At 42.7% G+C, this 18,373-nt stretch overlaps 1 protein-coding gene across 8 annotated transcripts in view; it reads right to left on the reverse strand.

Annotated features, from left to right (window-relative positions):
- ARHGEF7 (Rho guanine nucleotide exchange factor 7) overlaps window positions 1-18,373 on the reverse strand; it is a 130,163-nt gene that overhangs the window by 18,044 nt on the left and 93,746 nt on the right. For all 8 annotated transcript variants that reach the window (XM_081046047.1, XM_081046045.1, XM_081046052.1 and 5 more), the window contains 8 exons: window positions 15,957-16,095; window positions 14,955-15,014; window positions 14,114-14,260; window positions 11,999-12,085; window positions 10,264-10,342; window positions 9,929-10,068; window positions 7,213-7,437; window positions 3,895-3,988 (listed from right to left, as the gene is read on the reverse strand). In XM_081046047.1, coding sequence (XP_080902173.1) covers window positions 3,895-3,988; window positions 7,213-7,437; window positions 9,929-10,068; window positions 10,264-10,342; window positions 11,999-12,085; window positions 14,114-14,260; window positions 14,955-15,014; window positions 15,957-16,095 — 971 coding nt within the window. The remainder of the gene's footprint in view (window positions 1-3,894; window positions 3,989-7,212; window positions 7,438-9,928; window positions 10,069-10,263; window positions 10,343-11,998; window positions 12,086-14,113; window positions 14,261-14,954; window positions 15,015-15,956; window positions 16,096-18,373) is intronic.

The raw sequence follows: 18,373 nt of genomic DNA on the forward strand, positions 1-18,373 counted from the left end.
AGCTTACTTCATATGATCCTATGACTAAACTGTTTTTCTGTATTTTTTTCTGTATTTTCTGTATTTTTTAAGATATTATTTGGATACATTTTAAAAGGTTCACCCTACTGTAGTTAAAAAAAAAAGTGGAAAAAATGGAAGGCTGAAATATTTGCAAGTCACACAGTAAAGCCTCAATGTCATTTTACCATAGTAAGGCAGAGATATATACAAGACCAGCCAAATATTTCCTACTAAAAAATAAATTTCAGTACCAAAAGTTTAAGAGCAATTGAGAAATTGACTCAAATTTCACTAACTGGGACCAATCATTTAACTGGTTTCGATAATCAGTTCCTCTTTTAGGAGTATAAAAATAACAACGTTTAACTAATTTAATTTCAGGACTTGTTGCAAGGTAACTTCCAGGGGCAGGCCGTTCCCTCTTGGCCAAAAGGAAAATGATCTCTCCAGCTGATGCAACTGGATCGCTATTTTCAGACATGGGTAAACGCACTGGCATCATCCTAAGTGCAGAGAAAGCATTATGACGCCAGAAAGGGCACCGGTTTCCCCAAGATGTAGTGTTAGCCATCACTGAGCTACCATCTTTCATCATAAAGGTTGAGAAGATAAATTAACAATAGCACAGCACACATTTTCTATGGAGCACAGACCGCTCCATGGACTAGAAAAATTTCTAGGATTCTGAATGTAACAAAAGCTAAAATAGCTAATGAAATTACAAAGTCATCTATTTTTTTTTTAACAGGACTTTATTGGGGAACAGTGTGTACTTCCAGAACTTTTTTCCAAGTCAAGTTGTTGTCCTTTCAATCTTAGTTGTGGAGGGTGCCATACAGCTTCAAGTTGTTGTCCTTTCAGTCTTAGTTGTGGAGGGCGCAGCTCAGCTCCAGGTCCAGTTGCCATTGCTAATTGCAGGGGGCGCAGCCCACCATCCCTTGCGGTACTCGAGGAATTGAACCAGCAACCTCGTGGTTGAGAGCCCACTGGCCCATGTGGGAATCGAACAGGCAGCCTTCGGAGTTAGGAGCACGGAGCTCTAACAGCCTAAGCCACCGGGCCGGCCCTACAATGTGATCTTAAAGCTGTCAAGTTCACTAAGTACTTTCTATGCACAGGCACTAGTAACACAGAGGTCACACAGATAAAATTTCTCCTCCAATACACACGAAAACCCTTGGTTCTCTTATTCCCTTCTGGTCTCTCCTTCAAAGTTCCCTCTGCTAGCTCCTTATCTTCCTCATTTCCTAGGACTCAGACTCTCTCTCTCTCCTTCTGTGTCTATCACTCGCACAGCTTGAGAAACCATCTAAGCACAGAGAACTACTCTGAAATTCTCACCACCTGCCCAGACGTCCCACTGGGCCTCAGAATCTTGTTAACCCGCCGCCCCATCGCAATACCTATATCTCATCCTTCAGGTATTCAGGCCCAAAGCCTCGCTCTCACACACCTGAGTCCAATCCAGCAGCACATCCGCGGGCCTGTGTTTCTCAACCACGACACTACTGACATTTGGGGTCAGATACATTAAGTCCTCAACACTGTCGGTAGGTTCTGAGACTTTAAATGAAAACGACGTATCACGAAACCAGTTTGACCACAGGCTGACTGATACAAACAAGAGTTAAGTTCTTCTGGCATCTCATCAATGGTATGATTCGAGGACCTGCTGTAATTCTTTGCTGTGGGGCTGTCTTGTGTGTTGTAGGGTGTTTAGCATCATGCCTGACCTTTACCTAGTTGTGACAACCAAAAATGTCTCCGAACATCACCACATGTCCCCTGGGGGTGGGGAGGGCAGGGACACGCCCAGTAGAGAACCACTGCTGTAGGCTCCATTTTCAAAGAAATCTGAAATGTGAATTCTGCACACGCTTCCCCTCTACGTTGTCATCCCACGGCCCAGGCCACCGTCGTCATGCTCACCTGGACTGCTGCACAGCCTCATACCTGGTCTGCCTGTTCTCACCTCTGCCCCATCTGTTCTCAAAACACAGTGATCACGGTCCTATTAAAACCCAAGTCCCATCAAGTCCTGTGTTCACAACTGGACTGTGGCTGCCCATTCACTCCAAGCATCTTTCATTACCTCCCTGTCACCTGAGGCCCAGGGCCTCCTTGCTGTCCCTTGAATATACCAGCACCACAGAGGTTCCTACCCCGCCCGGGGGCTCTGGAGCCAATGCCTGGAAAGCTCTCCCCCAGACATCTGCTTGGCTGGCTTCTTCAACCCCTTCAAGTTGCTTATTCAGAAAATGCCCCCTCATCCACGCCTCCCCAACCACCCTGTTTAAAATACCACCCCAACCCGCATCTCCCTCCCTGCACTTCATACCAACACACTATCGTTTGCCTATCTGGTTTCCCATCTGTATCTTTCCACTAAACGGAGCTGTACGGAGACCTGGGTTTTCATTTGTTTACTGTCGTGACCTGCACACAGAAGGCACTGAATAATTCCACTGAATAAGGGAATGGTCTTTATCTGCTGCCCGCCCCAATGCCAGCACAGAGCCTTCATAGACGGTGCTCGACAAAGGCCTGGAGATGAAGGGGCCGCCGCACACTCCCTGTCATACCCAAGTGCAGCAGAGGTGTTCAGTCCCAGGTCCGACCTCCTCGCTATAGGGCACGGCCTGTCACTCCATTTCATTAGCTTCTGGAGTGTGGCACTGCTTCACACGCTCTAAATGAGGGCAATGACCACCACAGTGGCATAATGCGCGGTACCCACTGTAGTGCCCGTCAGGTGTCGGGGGCAGAGCCAGAGCTCATGCACAGAGCGCCCTCTAGGCCTGTTACTGCACTCACTTCTCCCAGCTTCTTAGCATCCCCATACTAAGGATGGGGGTCCCACAATGACCAGGGGCAATGCAGGCTGCCAGCCTCCATGGATGACACGTAGCCCCTGCACCATGTTGCCCCTTTCCTCTAGGAGATGTCATGTTCCCAGGAGGCTTCTTTTGGAAACGAATCCCTGAAGGGTCCCAAATGGGTAGGGGGAAATGAGGAGCAATGCTTCAGGACATCAGGAAGACCTGTGACCTCCCAGGGTACATGGAGGTGCAGAGGCGGGAAGGCTGAGCAGGGACAGAAGGACCCAGGAGCCGGGAGGCAGAGCCCTTTCAGACAGACCCCACAACTTCCCTCAGGGTGCTAGCAGGTGGGGCCATCTCCTCCTCAAGGCTCTCCTGCACTGCCAGACAGCCCCCAGCCATGGGTGCACACGGAACCTTTCCTGCCTGTGACACTGGGAAACGGACCCGACACTGGAAAGCAGCACACAAGCACGAGAGCGCGTGCTGAGTCACTCCCATCGCTCGCTCCTGGAAACAGCTTATTCACAAGCTGTCCACTGAACATCTCCTGTGTGTAAAGCTCTCCCTATGAGAAGCTGAGAAATCCAAAACTAAACTTCATATTGCCTCTGGCATTGCACAAGTTTAGAGTAGAGGTTGTCTAAGCACACAGATCTGGGGGAAACGAGCCCTACAGTGATCGACCAGTGTGGGGTGTGACCCCGACACATGGAAACCACAGGGCAAAGCGGGATGGGAGGAGCAGGTGGTCTCAGGTCACCTTGTACCCCTGGCCTGGGTGCCCAGATGAAGTGGGCAGCACAGAGGCCGAGATAGTCAACAATTCCATCCGGGGGAAAACCATGCATGTGCTTGATCACCGGCGCCACGTAATTCTCCCACTTGTGGGTGTCTACACTGAAGTGGCTTGTGCTCTGTTGCTGCTCAAACCCTTCCGTATAGAAGTGACACTAAGGCTCAGACCCCAGCTTGTGTTTGTAGTCTGTGAAAAGCCATCTTCCTGCCCCGTGAACGCTGTACCTGTGAGAGACAGACCTGGGTCCTCACCCACACGTGCACAGGTACTCACTTTTCCTCAGTGCAAACTCTTCGTCCGAAGGCTTCCGCTCAGGTTTACGCTTCGGTAGGAGTTTTTTCATGGTCTTGGGACTTTTACTAAGATCCTAAGGAAAGAAAAAGGGGGAAAAGAGGGTGACAATTTCCACAGTGATTTTTAGTGGCGTATCAGTAAGGGTTGCCGTGAAAGTGTGAAATATTACATTACAGCCACTCACTGTTAAGAGCTGCCTATTTCTCTCATACTTTTGATTTTTCTTTGCCAGCTGCTGAGCATTCATTTAAAATCAATAGGGTACTGTCTGATAAAAACCCTCATATTACTTAGACCCACCAGCACTGCGACACACACAGAAGAGGTGACGTAGGTTTGCAGGCAGCTTCTGGAGAAGAGAGAAAGGACAGCTGGGTACACGTGCACAGACCCATGCATGCTGCTAATTCTGGAGCAGACCCATCTGCTGCAGCTAACTAGAAAGCGATGAGGAAACGAAGGCTATTTTTAAAGGGAAGGGGTAAAGGATGATTCTTTTAGGAAAATATTTGAAGCCTCAAGGGAGTAGGATCAGCCTATCAGCCTTGAGCGCAGATGCATACAAAAGACAGAGCACTGGCTCGTTCTCTACGGCGTGTTCACGCTACTTCAGAGCTATGTTCAATATAATGGTCTGCCTCTTACCTCTGGAACACAACTTCTAAAAGCTGTGCAGAAGATGAAGGTGGGAAACTGAGAGCAGGAAGAAGTCCAAGAGAGTGGGTACGGTTTCAATTGTCAAGCACGCAGTAGACATCAACACTAAAAAAGGCTAACTTCTGCATCACTTAAATTACAGAAAACATTTGTGCATCTCACAATGAGAAACCAAGATGCAAAAGGGGGTATGTGCTACGGGATGAATCAGAATGGAAGCACACAAGGACCAAAGGTTGATTTTTGAAGGTCTCTCTCTCTTTAAAATATTTTCTGTAAAAATAAATACTTGAAAAGCTCTTAGGAATGCAGCAGAAATCAGTTCCCCAAGAAATGAACACAGCATGTGTCCTGTGGCTTCTCTAATTCAAGTGCATAGAGCGGAAGCCCGGGCAGTGCCCCAGACATGGCACCACACACGTGCAGAGGGCACACGTCCACACACACGGTGCCCCGACACCTGAACCTGGGCAGAGATGGCTGCCCCATTTTGTGCCATTCTCACTTTGTAAGAACACTTCTCACCAAGTGTTTTGAGGTGCTCAGTAATACTGGACAATACATAACGTGTGAAACCTTTTCTCCAACACGGGCTCCAGCAGAGCAACTGCAGCCATTTACCAAAACCAGATGCTCCTGTTCGACCATACCTCTTCCCTTACCCTTTCTGCCCCTTTGCTTAACTCTTTACCCCGATTTTCCTCCCCAGTAATGAAATCTCCACCAGGGGCGTGCCTGCACCACCTGTAAACACTAAAGTAGGAAATCCAAAACACCGACATTTTTTAAGTAGTTGCTCATGATAAAATTTCTGACTTGGGCATATGATCACCAGCAAGACTATGTCATAAAAAAACAAAATTCATTAAGAACAAAAAATGTAAAGGAGTAATTACAATTTACGTATACTTTTCCATGTGCTTTAAAATATGTAGGGCTTTGGATAGCATAGTACAGTGTCGGGTGGTTGCTAGACTTATCGTGGTGATCATTTTAGGTATATAAATACTAAATAACTATGGTGTACACTTGAAACTAACATGATATTGTATGTTAGGTACATTGTTAATAAGTCTTAAGTAAATAAGTAAACGCATATATACATACATAAAATGGGACAAAACAGTAACAGACTCATAGATACAAAGAACTGATGGTTGCCAGATGGGAGAGAGTCAGGGGGGTTTGGGTGAAAAAGGGGAAGGCATTAAGAAGTACAAATTGGTAGTTACAAAATAGTCACGAGGACGTAAAGCAAAGCATAGGGAACATACATAGTCGGCAATGCTGCAACAACAATGTGTGGTGCCAGGTGGGTACTAGACTAGTCAGGGGGTCACTGCGTAACTTACATAAATGTCTAACCACTATGCTGTACACCTGAAACTAATATAAAATTATACTAAATGTCAACTGTAAGTGAAAAAAAAATTTTTAAAGAAAAAAGATACTTAGGGCTACCAGCAAGGATGGAGGGAGAGTCTGCTCCAGATGCTTTGACAAACGTGGCTCTTGGCTGGATGTGGAGACTCGTACCAGGCACCAGTGCTTCACTATGCTCACAGCCACAGCCATGAGAAGCCTACGCACTCATAACCATGTCTATCATGCTCACGATAACCACTCACACTTGTGCTCACACAATGACCATAATCACACTCATGATAACCATACCCACGCACAACCACACTCACACTTAACCATGCTCGTGTGCTCACAGAATAACCCTATTCATGCTCACTCATGATAACTATAGTCACACTCATGCTAATACAATAACCACACTCACAACCATACTCCCTCTCGCATGCGCACACGGTAACCATGCTCACAGTCACGATGACTGTATTCCCAACTCACTCAAGATCAGTCATGATAATCACACTCATCATTTTAACTATCAGTTTCCGCAAGTGCTAATATTTATTAGAACATATTTCTCATGACACTTCCTTTCCTCATCGAAGCAGGTTTAGAGTATCAAACCTAGCATGAAAGTGTAGGAAACTGTGAACATCTATGGGTAGAAATCACATATTAACTGTACACGATACATATAAAAACAGTGAGTTAAAACGGAAAAGAGCAGAGTGCATGGTGACTTCTTACACGAAGAGTAGAGCTGTCAAATTTTTCATTTTTATTTGTGAATGTTTTCTTCTCAGATAGCTTCTGGTAACACAATGTAGGGTTCCTGGGCAACATCTCAAACTTGAAAAAGGCTCATAAGGCAAAGCAGGAGAACACGCAGAAATAAAGTGAGAGCCATCACGAACTAGAAGTTCAGTATTATTTCAGGCTCAGCTCGAGGCCCCCAGGGAGCCCATCTGAAGCCTTCCAATCCCTCAGCCTTCAGGTGGCAGCAACAAGGCAGGGCCACAGTGAGCACAGAAAGGCCCCTCCGGGAAGGGCAGAGAAAAGGTCCAATGCTTCACGAGCCCCCCCATGAGGGTTCTCAAGGGCCTCCCAGACCCCCAAAGTAGCAGAAGGGAATGACAAAAGAATAAAGCCGATCTGTATTTTTTTGGTCAGATAGAAATGTGTGATTTTCCGTATTTCTGAATTTCTGGAACAAAGTACAGAATGACCAACCGAACACATCCCACTGCGAAGTCACGCTCACTTTCACATGGACCTCACCTCCTTGTAGCAGAGAGCAGCCGAGGGCCGGAGGGGAGGTGCGGGTCGCAGACAGCTCAGGCTCCAGGGCTTGGGGGTCTTCGGAGGCTCCAGGGGCCCCCAACTGATGGTGGTATGTGGGGTGCCGTGGTGGGAGGGGTGGGGCAGCGTGTGATAGGCAGGTGTCAGTGGCACCGGCTTGCTGTCCGCATGCTTGCTGGATGGAGTGATCGAATGGGAGGGGAGCTGCCCAGGGAAAAGAGCAAGAAAGAACAAAATCAGAACCTGCACCATCAAAGGAACCTCGATCAAATACACTTAATTCTACACTAATTTTGAAAAGCGGACCCAGTGAAGTAACCCCCAGGGTATCGTTTCTCTTGCTTCTCTGACTACAAGCAGTTGGTTTTGGGATGCCTGGGCCAAGCACAGAGCTCCCCCAAGGCTCTGCTTCAGGCCAGGCCCAGAGCTGGGTCAGGAGGCAGCAGGATGCGGGGGTCTGAGAGCTGGACTCTCCACCACCACTTTTACTCCATGGAGTAACATGTGCAAAGAGGTATTTCATTAAGTATAAATATCAGAATTATATAAAAGAACAGGTCCTCCCCTTATGGAGGAGGGTAATCCTGCCCAGTCAAGTATTACTCACTGTCTAGTGATTTAGGGGTGGGCAAAGCTAGGACCTGACCCCGTTTTTGTTTTTGTTTTTTAAAAAAGAACAGAGCCAGGCCCATTCCTGTTGATAGCTGCTTTTGAGTTACAAAAGAAAAAAGCAACTGCAACAGAGACCATATTGTCTGTAAAGCTGAAAGTACTTACTATCTATTTCTTCACAGAAAAATTTTGCCAGAAAAATTTTGCCTGGGATCAAACAAGTTATTTTCTCAGGAAAAAAATCAGCTTTAACCAAAGTTATAGAAATCTAATTTGTCCGACAATGTTGTTTATGGGATCTACATTCCTGGAAAACCCATCACACTGACAATTAGAGGAGAAAATGTTACATAAATTCAGTTAATTCAAAATTAGCCAATGACCTCAAATTAGCCCAAAGCAGTAAGGCATGCCTAACAGGAGAAAAGAGCTGAGTAGTTCTGTGAGCGGGAAACCTGAGTGAGATCATCATTACCAAGAACCACACATTTTAAACACATGCTTAAAATAAGGAAACTCCGGCACCAGCTGATGCCACAGTATTCAAGAACAGAAGCAATCAGCTTTCTGCAACAACCACATGCCTGTCCTGGTGGGTGCTGTGTATCTTGTAATATGCTGCATGACAGTTACAAAAAATTTTTTTCAAACGAAATAATTCACAAAAGGAGAAAACTATGCAAAATGTTCCTTCTAACAAAAATGTCACAGTAATATTTGGTGTTTTTCCTTACTTGAAAAAGTCAAAAGAGGTATGCTTTATGCTAAAATTAGAATATTATTCAAGCTGGACACAACCAGGTCACAGGAAGAATACACAATTCCCCCCAAAGAAACTCCCTAAGAAAAATACACAACATTTCAAAAGCCAGTATGTGAGCAACAGTGCCCTCCACAGGGTGGGGACGTGCAACTCCCTGCTGATGGGGGACCCTCCCTTGCCACGGGTGACATGAAAAGGAGTATGAGAGGCCAGGGTCGAAATAGAACCCACTTTTATTTGATATAAAATTTTATAATGTTTAGTTTCAGGCTATTACTGACAATTGGAATGAAAAGCACATCCATTTTTCTTTATAAACACACAACTACATACACGTCTTTGGAATAAATTTAGTCTTATGAAAGTTAAGCATGTTTAATATTTTTTAAAGTATGGAGAAGTTTCAAACGGCAGAGCCTTCAAAGTGAAACATCAGCTAAAGCAAGTGAGTAGTTTTAGCTTCCAACCTGTTGAGAAAATTCAAGTAAGACTATACTGTGATCAGGATGTTACCCTTTCTAAGCTAAAACTTTAATGCTACGAATAACGAAAGTGGAAGTGAACAATGTGATAGGAAAAGTCCTAATAAAGATCTTAACAACCTATGAAGGATGTGAGAAAAACCTACCAACTGGAAATGCTATGTAATCGTCTTAAGTCATATGTAAAAAGCTGTGCCTGGTTCTTCAATATTGTTTGATAAAAAGATGCTAAATGTTAAAACAATTCAATATCTTAAGGAACAAACACCAATAAAGAGAAGTTTTAAACACTGACACTTTCGTGCTGATCTATTTTGAAATGTTTAAGTATCTAAAAAGTCAAAGACCTGTTGAGCTTTTCTAAGGATAAGACTAATGGATTTCTTAAAATAAAAACAATGAAACAAAAAGTACACATTAATGTCTTCAGTATGAATCTCGTCCTTTCCATCACCGTAAATATTTGTTTTTGTTCTTTGATAAAACAGAATAAATATAGTTAAAATTCTCGGGAAAAAGCATCTATGGAGCAAAGGCCCTTGAGGTCTCCACTGAAAAGCCCCCTAAGTTGGTCCTCGAGGCCAACTCTGAGCACAGAAGCAGCCTCCGACCTGAGGCTGAACTGTGTGAGGAAGCACAACTTAGGGCTGTTTCACTAGCGTGATCACTGTGAAGCGATTCACTATTTGATGGAGACAAGCAAACTTTTGCAGAGAAATACCAGGCAAGTATCATGCATTCTTGATCCAGATATTGATTATGTTTTAATTTACTTGATCACTTGCTTTTAAGTTAACCAAAAGCTGCCCCTGGATTTTAGAAGTATCGGGGTCCTTACGGTATGAGACGGCACAGAATGAGGTTTAATAGGGGGGTTGCCGACAGATGTCACTTTTGTTTGCTTCTGGAGATGGTCCACCCATTCATGGAGATCCTGTTGGTTGTTGCATGACACCAATATCCGCTCAATCATGCTCCCTAGAAGAGATGAAAAAAACAGGCTGAAATGGAAAAACAGGCAGAAAGCAGACACATGCACATGCACACACCCAGAGTACAATTTCACAATGCTTAAGCAGCAGCCCTCTGAAAGAGTCCACACGAATCTGCACACAAATGGCTAGCTGTCTCATCACCGTGACAGACAGCATTCACAAAGTTTGTGCCCGTCACCTGATATTTCAAATGCATTCCTATGATTTTCGCTGTCCTCAAGCTTTGTGATTGTCATTCCTGTCGTTGGTAGCTTTCCCTAAAAAAGACACCCCCCCACACACACAAAAAAAATTAGTGCTTTTGTAGTAAAGAGGGTACCATTATTAAATTAAATATTAAATGATTTTAGAAATAGCAGAACTGCATTTGTAAACCACAAAAGCTCTTTTGTTTGTACCAGATACACATATAATGCAAAAACCTCTATCTCACATAAGAAATAGTTAATACTATAATCAAGAAATTGAGCCAGTAAACGGGTATAGAGCAGCAAACTAAAACAAAAATAAATCCCATCTTATAAGTTACTCTAAACATACACACAAGGACACAAAAACATTACACATTATGATTTTAAAAAAAATAAGAGACTACAGTAGCTATTTTCAATGATGTGTGTGGAAAGGAAGACTGATTTGCCTCAGAGAAATGCAGAGGAAGTTCCATGCTTGAAGACAAAATAAGGGGGGAAATTGGAGCAAGAGGAACAGTCCAACAGTTATTCTTGGTTGTCCAGCAGATGGGGAGTCAGTCAGTACTTGTGCAGGCACTATACAAAATACAGGCAACAGCAGCCAACCTGCCCGTTCTGAAATGGAGGACTCTGGAACCGAAGTGGAAAATGTTGCTGGAGATACCAAAAAGGGTCTGCAAACGGCCTTGCTGGACATTTGGTTCTGTCCAAAATGTCCACCGAGACATTTGGTTCACGCCAAAAGGTCCCTGATATTTGGTCCTGTCGAAAACGTCCACCCTTAAAAAAACATCCCCAGGTTCAAACAGCCCATGACGTTTATTTTTAATGTTGGATTACAGGATTAAAACATAAGAACTACCTTTCTTGGTCCAATGATTGTGTTGTGGCTATGTTGCCAGTGATAACCCTTCTTGCCTCAGTAGCCTAGCTGATCACGGAGCCTGGGGCTAGGGAGACGGGTCAGCGTGGACCAAATGTCTCCATGGATACACCGTGGTACCCCGTGGCCAACCAAGTCTGTCCGTGTTTGGGACCAAGCTGCGAAGGAGCAGGGCTCTCTCGGTACCTCCGACAGTGGCAGTTCCCAGCAAGGTGAGGCGGAAGTGCTGCCCCGCAGAGGACACTGGCAATGTTACAGAGAGGAGAGCTCCTGAAACCTGTTGGGCAGAAGGCCAGAGCTGCTGCTGAACATCCCACAGCACAGGACTGGAATGATCCAGTCCAGCAGGGCAGCAGTGCCCAGGCGGGGGGACATTAGACAGTCCCTGGGCCTTCTGTGGTCAGATGAATGCAGTGGTCAGAACGCCGCATACTGCACACTTCTTTCCCAGAGTCAGAGTGTACAAAAGTGTATCAGAAGCTTTGAGAAGTCCTACAGAAATAAAGCTGTGTGACTGTATTTAACCTAGCAAAGCAACACCAGTGGATAGAACATTTCGGTTGTTGATGCACAAGGTCTGTTAATGCTTTTTAATGTCCCTCAAAGCCAGAAATAAATCTTGACGATAAATAGACTGGGTCACAGCACTTAGGAAATTGTGCAGAGCGGGAAAACAGGGTATGTGCATATTTCAATGTATAACACTCTACACACAATACCACACATAATACATAAACAGATACACGTAGTACTTAATGCAAAAATTCAAAGCATGCCTGGAAATGATTCTTAGATCCAAAATAAACAATGAAATATAAATTTAAAATGTGTTTTACCTGATAGATAAAGCCACTCATCCTAGGACTGGCAGACAACATTAGCAAAATATTCGGGAAAAGTAGAAGGTATCTTTCATTCTTGTCCTAATATAAAAGAACAAAGGAACCTAAATAATTTTTTAAAAAATATATACTTACAGATGTAAGAATAAATATTTATATGAGGCTTTATGAAACATTATACTTTATTTCCAGCTTAGGAATTTCTACCAAATTTTATTAGCTAAATTAAATGGAAACAAAATTACAGTGAATTCTTAGACTCACAAGTAGCCCATGTAACATCTTTTTTAAAAATGTGGTTAAGGAGTTCAGCTCTGTCACTAACTCTTCTTAGTCTAAAATTTTCTTTTTGTGATTGAGAGAAAATAGAACAGAAGAACTTGTAAAAGTTTAGTGGGGTGGGGGTAACAGGTGGACCCTTCATGCTAAAAGATAGGCCGGATAAAATGTTAAAATCAATTTTGGTCTCTTAATAACTTCTGGCATGTCCCTAAAACTCCTGATACATCAATTCAGTGTTTGTGTTTTGTATCCATGCCATAAACTTTATCTAGTTTACATGAAAGACCTAAAAACCATTATTTATGTATTATTAAAACTCATTCGCTTCAATAAGGTGAAGAGAGACCACAACTGAAGGACAAAGGAGACTTAAAAAGAGAAACAAACGCATACAGCCCTTGTCACAAGCTGCCGTTTGCCCACTGCCCACAAGTGAAATAACATTAGGAAGCTGTATCCCCAAGCAGACTCCTCAGGACATTAGACATTACCAAAGTGCCTTGAAAAAAAAAAGTTGTTGAAAACTACTTATTATATTCCCCTCTTGAAGATGCATAAGATACACTGTGAATATTCAGAGCACAGGTTCTGAGAAGCCCTGTCAAAGAGAAAGCTTTACAACTGATGACAACCTTTTCAGTCATGACCACAACAACTCTGAATCATTATTTGAGCAGCACCTATTCATGTTTTGTAGATCTAGTATTACAAAGAAAACACTTGGGAAATGCTTCTATAGATTTTTAAATAAAAGTTGAAAGTGCATAATTTAAAAACAATCTGTAAAATACGAGTTTTTTTGATCAAGGTAGTCTATTAAAGAATCATGATTTCTAATGGTACTCAAATTTGTACCTTAGAGGGGTCATATATCTTTTTTAAATTTTATAGGCAAGAAGGGATATATATATTGAAAGTGTAAGTTTCAGTTATCTTGTTGCCCTAAGAATTTCATGTTTGAAATGGGTCATTAGCGTATTTTGACCATGTTAATTATTTTTTTACAGGTAGAATAAAATTCAAAAAGAGGTACTAGCTCAGTGACCCGATGAACATATAACTCATGTAAATACTGAAACACAAACTGCTCAATTTTCACTGTGAGGGGATATCACAAGAATCTGGGTTCATCTCTCTTAAATCAAACCTGTAAGATAACTGTGATTCCCATAAGCAAATGCCAATTAGTATACATAACAGAAAAGTGTAATGACCTAACCATTGAAAACATGTTTCCTAGAATGGCAGTGTTAGCACTGAGCCCATGCCCAGACAGACACATACTTCTATGGTAGACATTTGTAAAACTGGGCTTCGAATGAGGGCCACCATCTTTCAGTTGATACAGATTTTGATCATAACTGATCTTGGCTAGACCTAAATTGCTCAAGTAGTACACAATCAGCTAACGCTCTCTAATATACTGGAAGCCACATTTATATCTGGCAAAGGACAAAAGGGAGACAATAAATTATGATATAAAATGGTTCTATTAAATATTGTCATCATTTAATATTCCTTTATAATCTTGTATTACATGACCGTGAAAATATAACATTCTAAAGTATCTACAATCTTGACTGTTACTGAGGAAACTTAAAAAGCATTTAGAAAACATATATTTAATACAAATTATGTTCAGCTCTTAACTCAATTTTGATCCAAGGCATTTTAATGGTTTCAGGAAAAACAATTGAGAGATTGGAATAAGAACGGGTTAGTCCAGTACATGGCTGGTGTCCCCTCATGTGTTTCTTGCAACACAGTTCCCATCTACTCTCCGCATAGTGGAACAGAAACCATCATGGCACACACATGCTGCAGTACCTCACTTCCGGCACACTGAATCATGACCTGGGACATGTAAATGACGTTGCCCAGGGTCTTAATGTCATCTCCCTCCCAGCTCCGGATAGCTTCTGTCAGGATCTGCAGCTCCAGCTCTTTCCTTTTCCGTACATCTTGACACTGGGCCTGAGAGAAACAGAAGAACACTGTTCTGACAGACAGAAACTTCTAAAATTGGTCATATTGCTTCATATGTTACTTCTTTTCTTAAGACAGATAATCTACTGAGCGATTTATTTAATTCACAAACACGAAATAAAGTCAAGAGAGGCAAAACACACAACCGCTGTGGAATTAGAAATGTTGTTTTAGAAAAATATAGCAGATCTTGCCAATTTTAGAAGAAGAAATGTAGCCTGGATAAGAAAAATATTTTCTGATTTTATTAGTGTCTGCCAACATAGAAGACTGAGAAGAGAGGGAAAAAAAGAATAAGTATCACTTATGCTATAAATAAGGAACATATTTCGGAAACATTGACAATGTAACAACAGATGAAATGGAACCACCAGAATGCCATTTCACACTCTGTCACTAATAGGTTTAAATCATTTTTAAGTAGCTATAGCATCAATTATATGGTGTCTTTTGAAAATTTAAACAATTACTATTTCATTTTTCTGGTGTCCACAGCCCAGTAAAGCATGAGAATTTACTAGCCAAGAAATTACTATATATTTATTTTTATTCCATTAAACTCAACTTATACTTCACAATTTTTCTTTTATGATCTCGCTTTTTTAGGGAATAAACATTTTTCTACATTCACTTGCCATGATAATGTCTGAGAAAAGTCTCCATAATATGCTTAATTACTTACTGAAAGGTTTTTGAAGGCAGTCATGGATTTTTGAATATCTTGTCTATCTGGATGATAATCCTTTGAATAAAAGAAACATACCATTAGCTTTATCATGAAGAAAAGATTTTTTCTTAAAAAGGCACTACATAGACTAGCTTGGCTCTTCCAATAATTTTCAACTTGAAATGTGTCCTATTTTTCCCAGCATTAAAGTGCCGCTTCTTATTCTTTAAGGAACGCATGGAGCCAGTAGCCTTAGGGGAAATGATAATTTGGAAGAGAGAAGCCACCAGCAGGAGTGAGGAAATCACGGTCTGCTGTGGTGAATGAAGATGGCACACACCGTGCCACTCCTTACGCACAGCCTCTGCTACTCAGGCAGAACGGCAGAGGTGAGCAGCTGTGAGAAGAACAGATGGCCTGCCCTTTATACAAAAAGTTCACTAACCCCTAGCCAAGACAATCACTTGAACCCAAATTTCTGCCAGGCCCACGGCCTATTATTCAGAAATAAGATAAATGCATATCATTAATTAAATGATGCTTTCACTATATTACCCTACAACTTATGCACTTAATACAGAGAGTGTCAAAAATATATATACACATTTTAAGAAAGGAAAACTGTATTAAAATTGTAATAATATATACCGATAACAAAAGAGGAACACAAGTCATGTGTATACATGACTTGTATACCCGATATTTGGCACCCCCAGTATCTGTAGCTGAACATTCCTGATATGACACCACAAAGCTATTAGCATTTTCTACATTTGGGGACTTCTATCAGCAGCAGTGGGCGAGAGTGGAGATAAAGGAGCAAATGCTTTTGTATAGAGCTGGGATAAAGATAAGGGGGGAAAAAACAATATTTAACAAAATCATTCTGAAAATCCACTGAATTAAAAACCCTTGGTAAACTCTTTTGGTTGGTTCTGGCCTCTAAAATGTCATTAATTATAATTTCTTTGGCAGCGGCTAATGGACCCTAAGTGGCAGACACGTGACAAGCAGTACCTCCATGTGCCTCTCGAGCTCCTTGAGCAGCGTGGGGTACTTATCCAGCCGCATGAACGGTTTGCTGAGGCCGGTGGTCAACACGAGAATCCCGGGGCTGCTGGCACCTTTCATCTCCATGAACTCTCCCAGCTCCTCACTGAGCAACAAGCAGCCACACAATGAAAGAGGACACCACTGTTAGATGCAGCCTGGTGACGCGCTCTCATCCCCACTGGCTCTCACCAGGATTATGAAATATAATGGAGTATCTTTGATACTTCGAAGGCTACGGCTTTTCTAGCCGAACATGTGCTGGTGATTTCAATATGCCACACAAGGAACCCCAAAAGGTCCATGTTATTTCTCTCATTATGGACAAAAACAATTGTGCATAATATAGAATACATGTGGTTTCCTATGCAGTTCTACTCATAAAAGGCCATTGCAGCAAATGAATTTCATATAGAAATGTTCAATTGTAGGCATGCATTCTTAGACCTAGAATAGATTTCAATTATCTGGAAACTTTTGAGATGGCAAAAAACGTAAGAAGCAGAAGATGCTTTAAAATTACAATGAACTGAATCAGGGCGTTAACACTCCAGATGCTTCTCAGTCCACCAAATACCCCTGAATGGCGACCGTACCCTAAAACATTCTGTGGGAGAAACAAGCCATGTTTCCCAACCTTCAGAGTGTACAATGTAGCACAATAAAATAATACTTATTTAGGATTTAGAATTTCAAAAGTATTTTCACATTACCATTTCATTTAATCCTCACAATACGGGAGGAAGGAAATTATCCCCTTTTATAGTTGGGGAAACTTAAGGATTTTTCAAAATTAAAGAAGTTAATTATTTTACCACTCCTCTTTCACCATCCACTTCATTATTCACGTCCCCTTCACAACCACCAACGCCCTCCTGAGGCCTGTGCTGTCATGCACACTGTGTGTGCCCTGAGTTCCAATCAGCAGTCACGCGCGTCAGCCTCCACCACTGATGCACTCATGACTCACATCATGGCTGAAATGCTATGTTTCTGTGTCTCCACTGCAGGACCAATGACGTCTGGGGTCCATGTGAGGACCCAGGTCTGTGTCCTCGCTGGTGCTGCACCTGTCATTCCAGACATCAGGAACTGAGGGACGGAGCAGCTGGGAGACAAGGGGCACCCGCTTAGGTCACCCACAGGGAAGAACAGGGTCACCTGTGAGTCCCATGTCACCTCTGGGAGGAGCACTATAGATGAAGTCATAAATATGAAAACCCTGCAGAACAACCGAATGTATGGGTCCCGTGCAGGTCGTCTGAATCTGCCGCCAGGGACCCAGCCACTGCCTCACCAACTCCATCTCCCCCTTTCCCGCCACCCCACCCAGCTATACTTGGCACCCTGCCCAAGATTCTTGGTACCACCAGCCACACTGAGGTTCCTGGTAAAAATACATACAATATTTAGGCTAAACTATTTAAAACTGCTACCTCAAAAGTGGTGCATGTAACAGTTTCCTATAGTTCAACCAACAATGACCTCACGTGCAGAGGCTGCGAGAACCGCCGTGGCGGCAGCACTCTCCACCTCTCATCCCGCCCCCACTGGTTTCACACTGACCCGCTACCGCCTCTAAGGGGGAAACCATCTTCCCTAACTACACCAACTTAGAAACAGGAGGTTTCCAATAGCAGGTTGAAAACAAATCACTCACGAGGAAACTAGCCTCACATTTCTTAAGCATGTAAGACCTCTTTAGAAGACTACTTCTACCTAAATTCAGCTTTATGAACACTCAGGTGGCCTGCATTTGAAATCAGAGTGTAAAAAAATACAGCAATGATGTTGCTAATAGTACCTACTATCTAATTACCTACATCTCTACATATATATGCATACATACATATTTTTTAAAATCAGCCATTTAAATGAACAAATACACACACGTTTAGGAGATATGATCAAAACCAAAGCAAATTACAAAAAAGGGGAAATTCACAAAATCCTAGTTATAAAAACTTAACACAAAACTTAATACAATAAACATGTATTCATTTCTATAAGAAATAAGACTTCATAATGATTTTCTTCCTGTAAGACAGCCATCATGGTGAAGCAATTTCAAGTATGTTCCTACAGAAGCTGTCAAACTACTTCTAGGGGGGGTGTGTGTGTGGTGCTTTCATAAGCAACACACAATTCGGCATCTCCGGAGATATACCTTTGTGCTTTTTCAGAAAGGTTTTCTCAGGGAAATTACAGGGCTGGGATTGCTGACACCAGGAACAGTGATCTTTTAGAGCCTTGCTCTGGGGGAGTCCGGTGTGTACCCAGAGGCTTTGGTGATTTCAAAGCCATGAGCAGTATCCTCGAGTACCTGTTTGGAGTTACCCATTTTGTCATGATTTCGCCTTTTCCCTTCCTCAGCCTCCTCCCCC

This window comes from Rhinolophus hipposideros (genome assembly GCF_964194185.1).
Source record: "Rhinolophus hipposideros genome assembly, chromosome: 4".
In the NCBI taxonomy this organism is placed as follows: Eukaryota; Metazoa; Chordata; class Mammalia; order Chiroptera; family Rhinolophidae; genus Rhinolophus; species Rhinolophus hipposideros.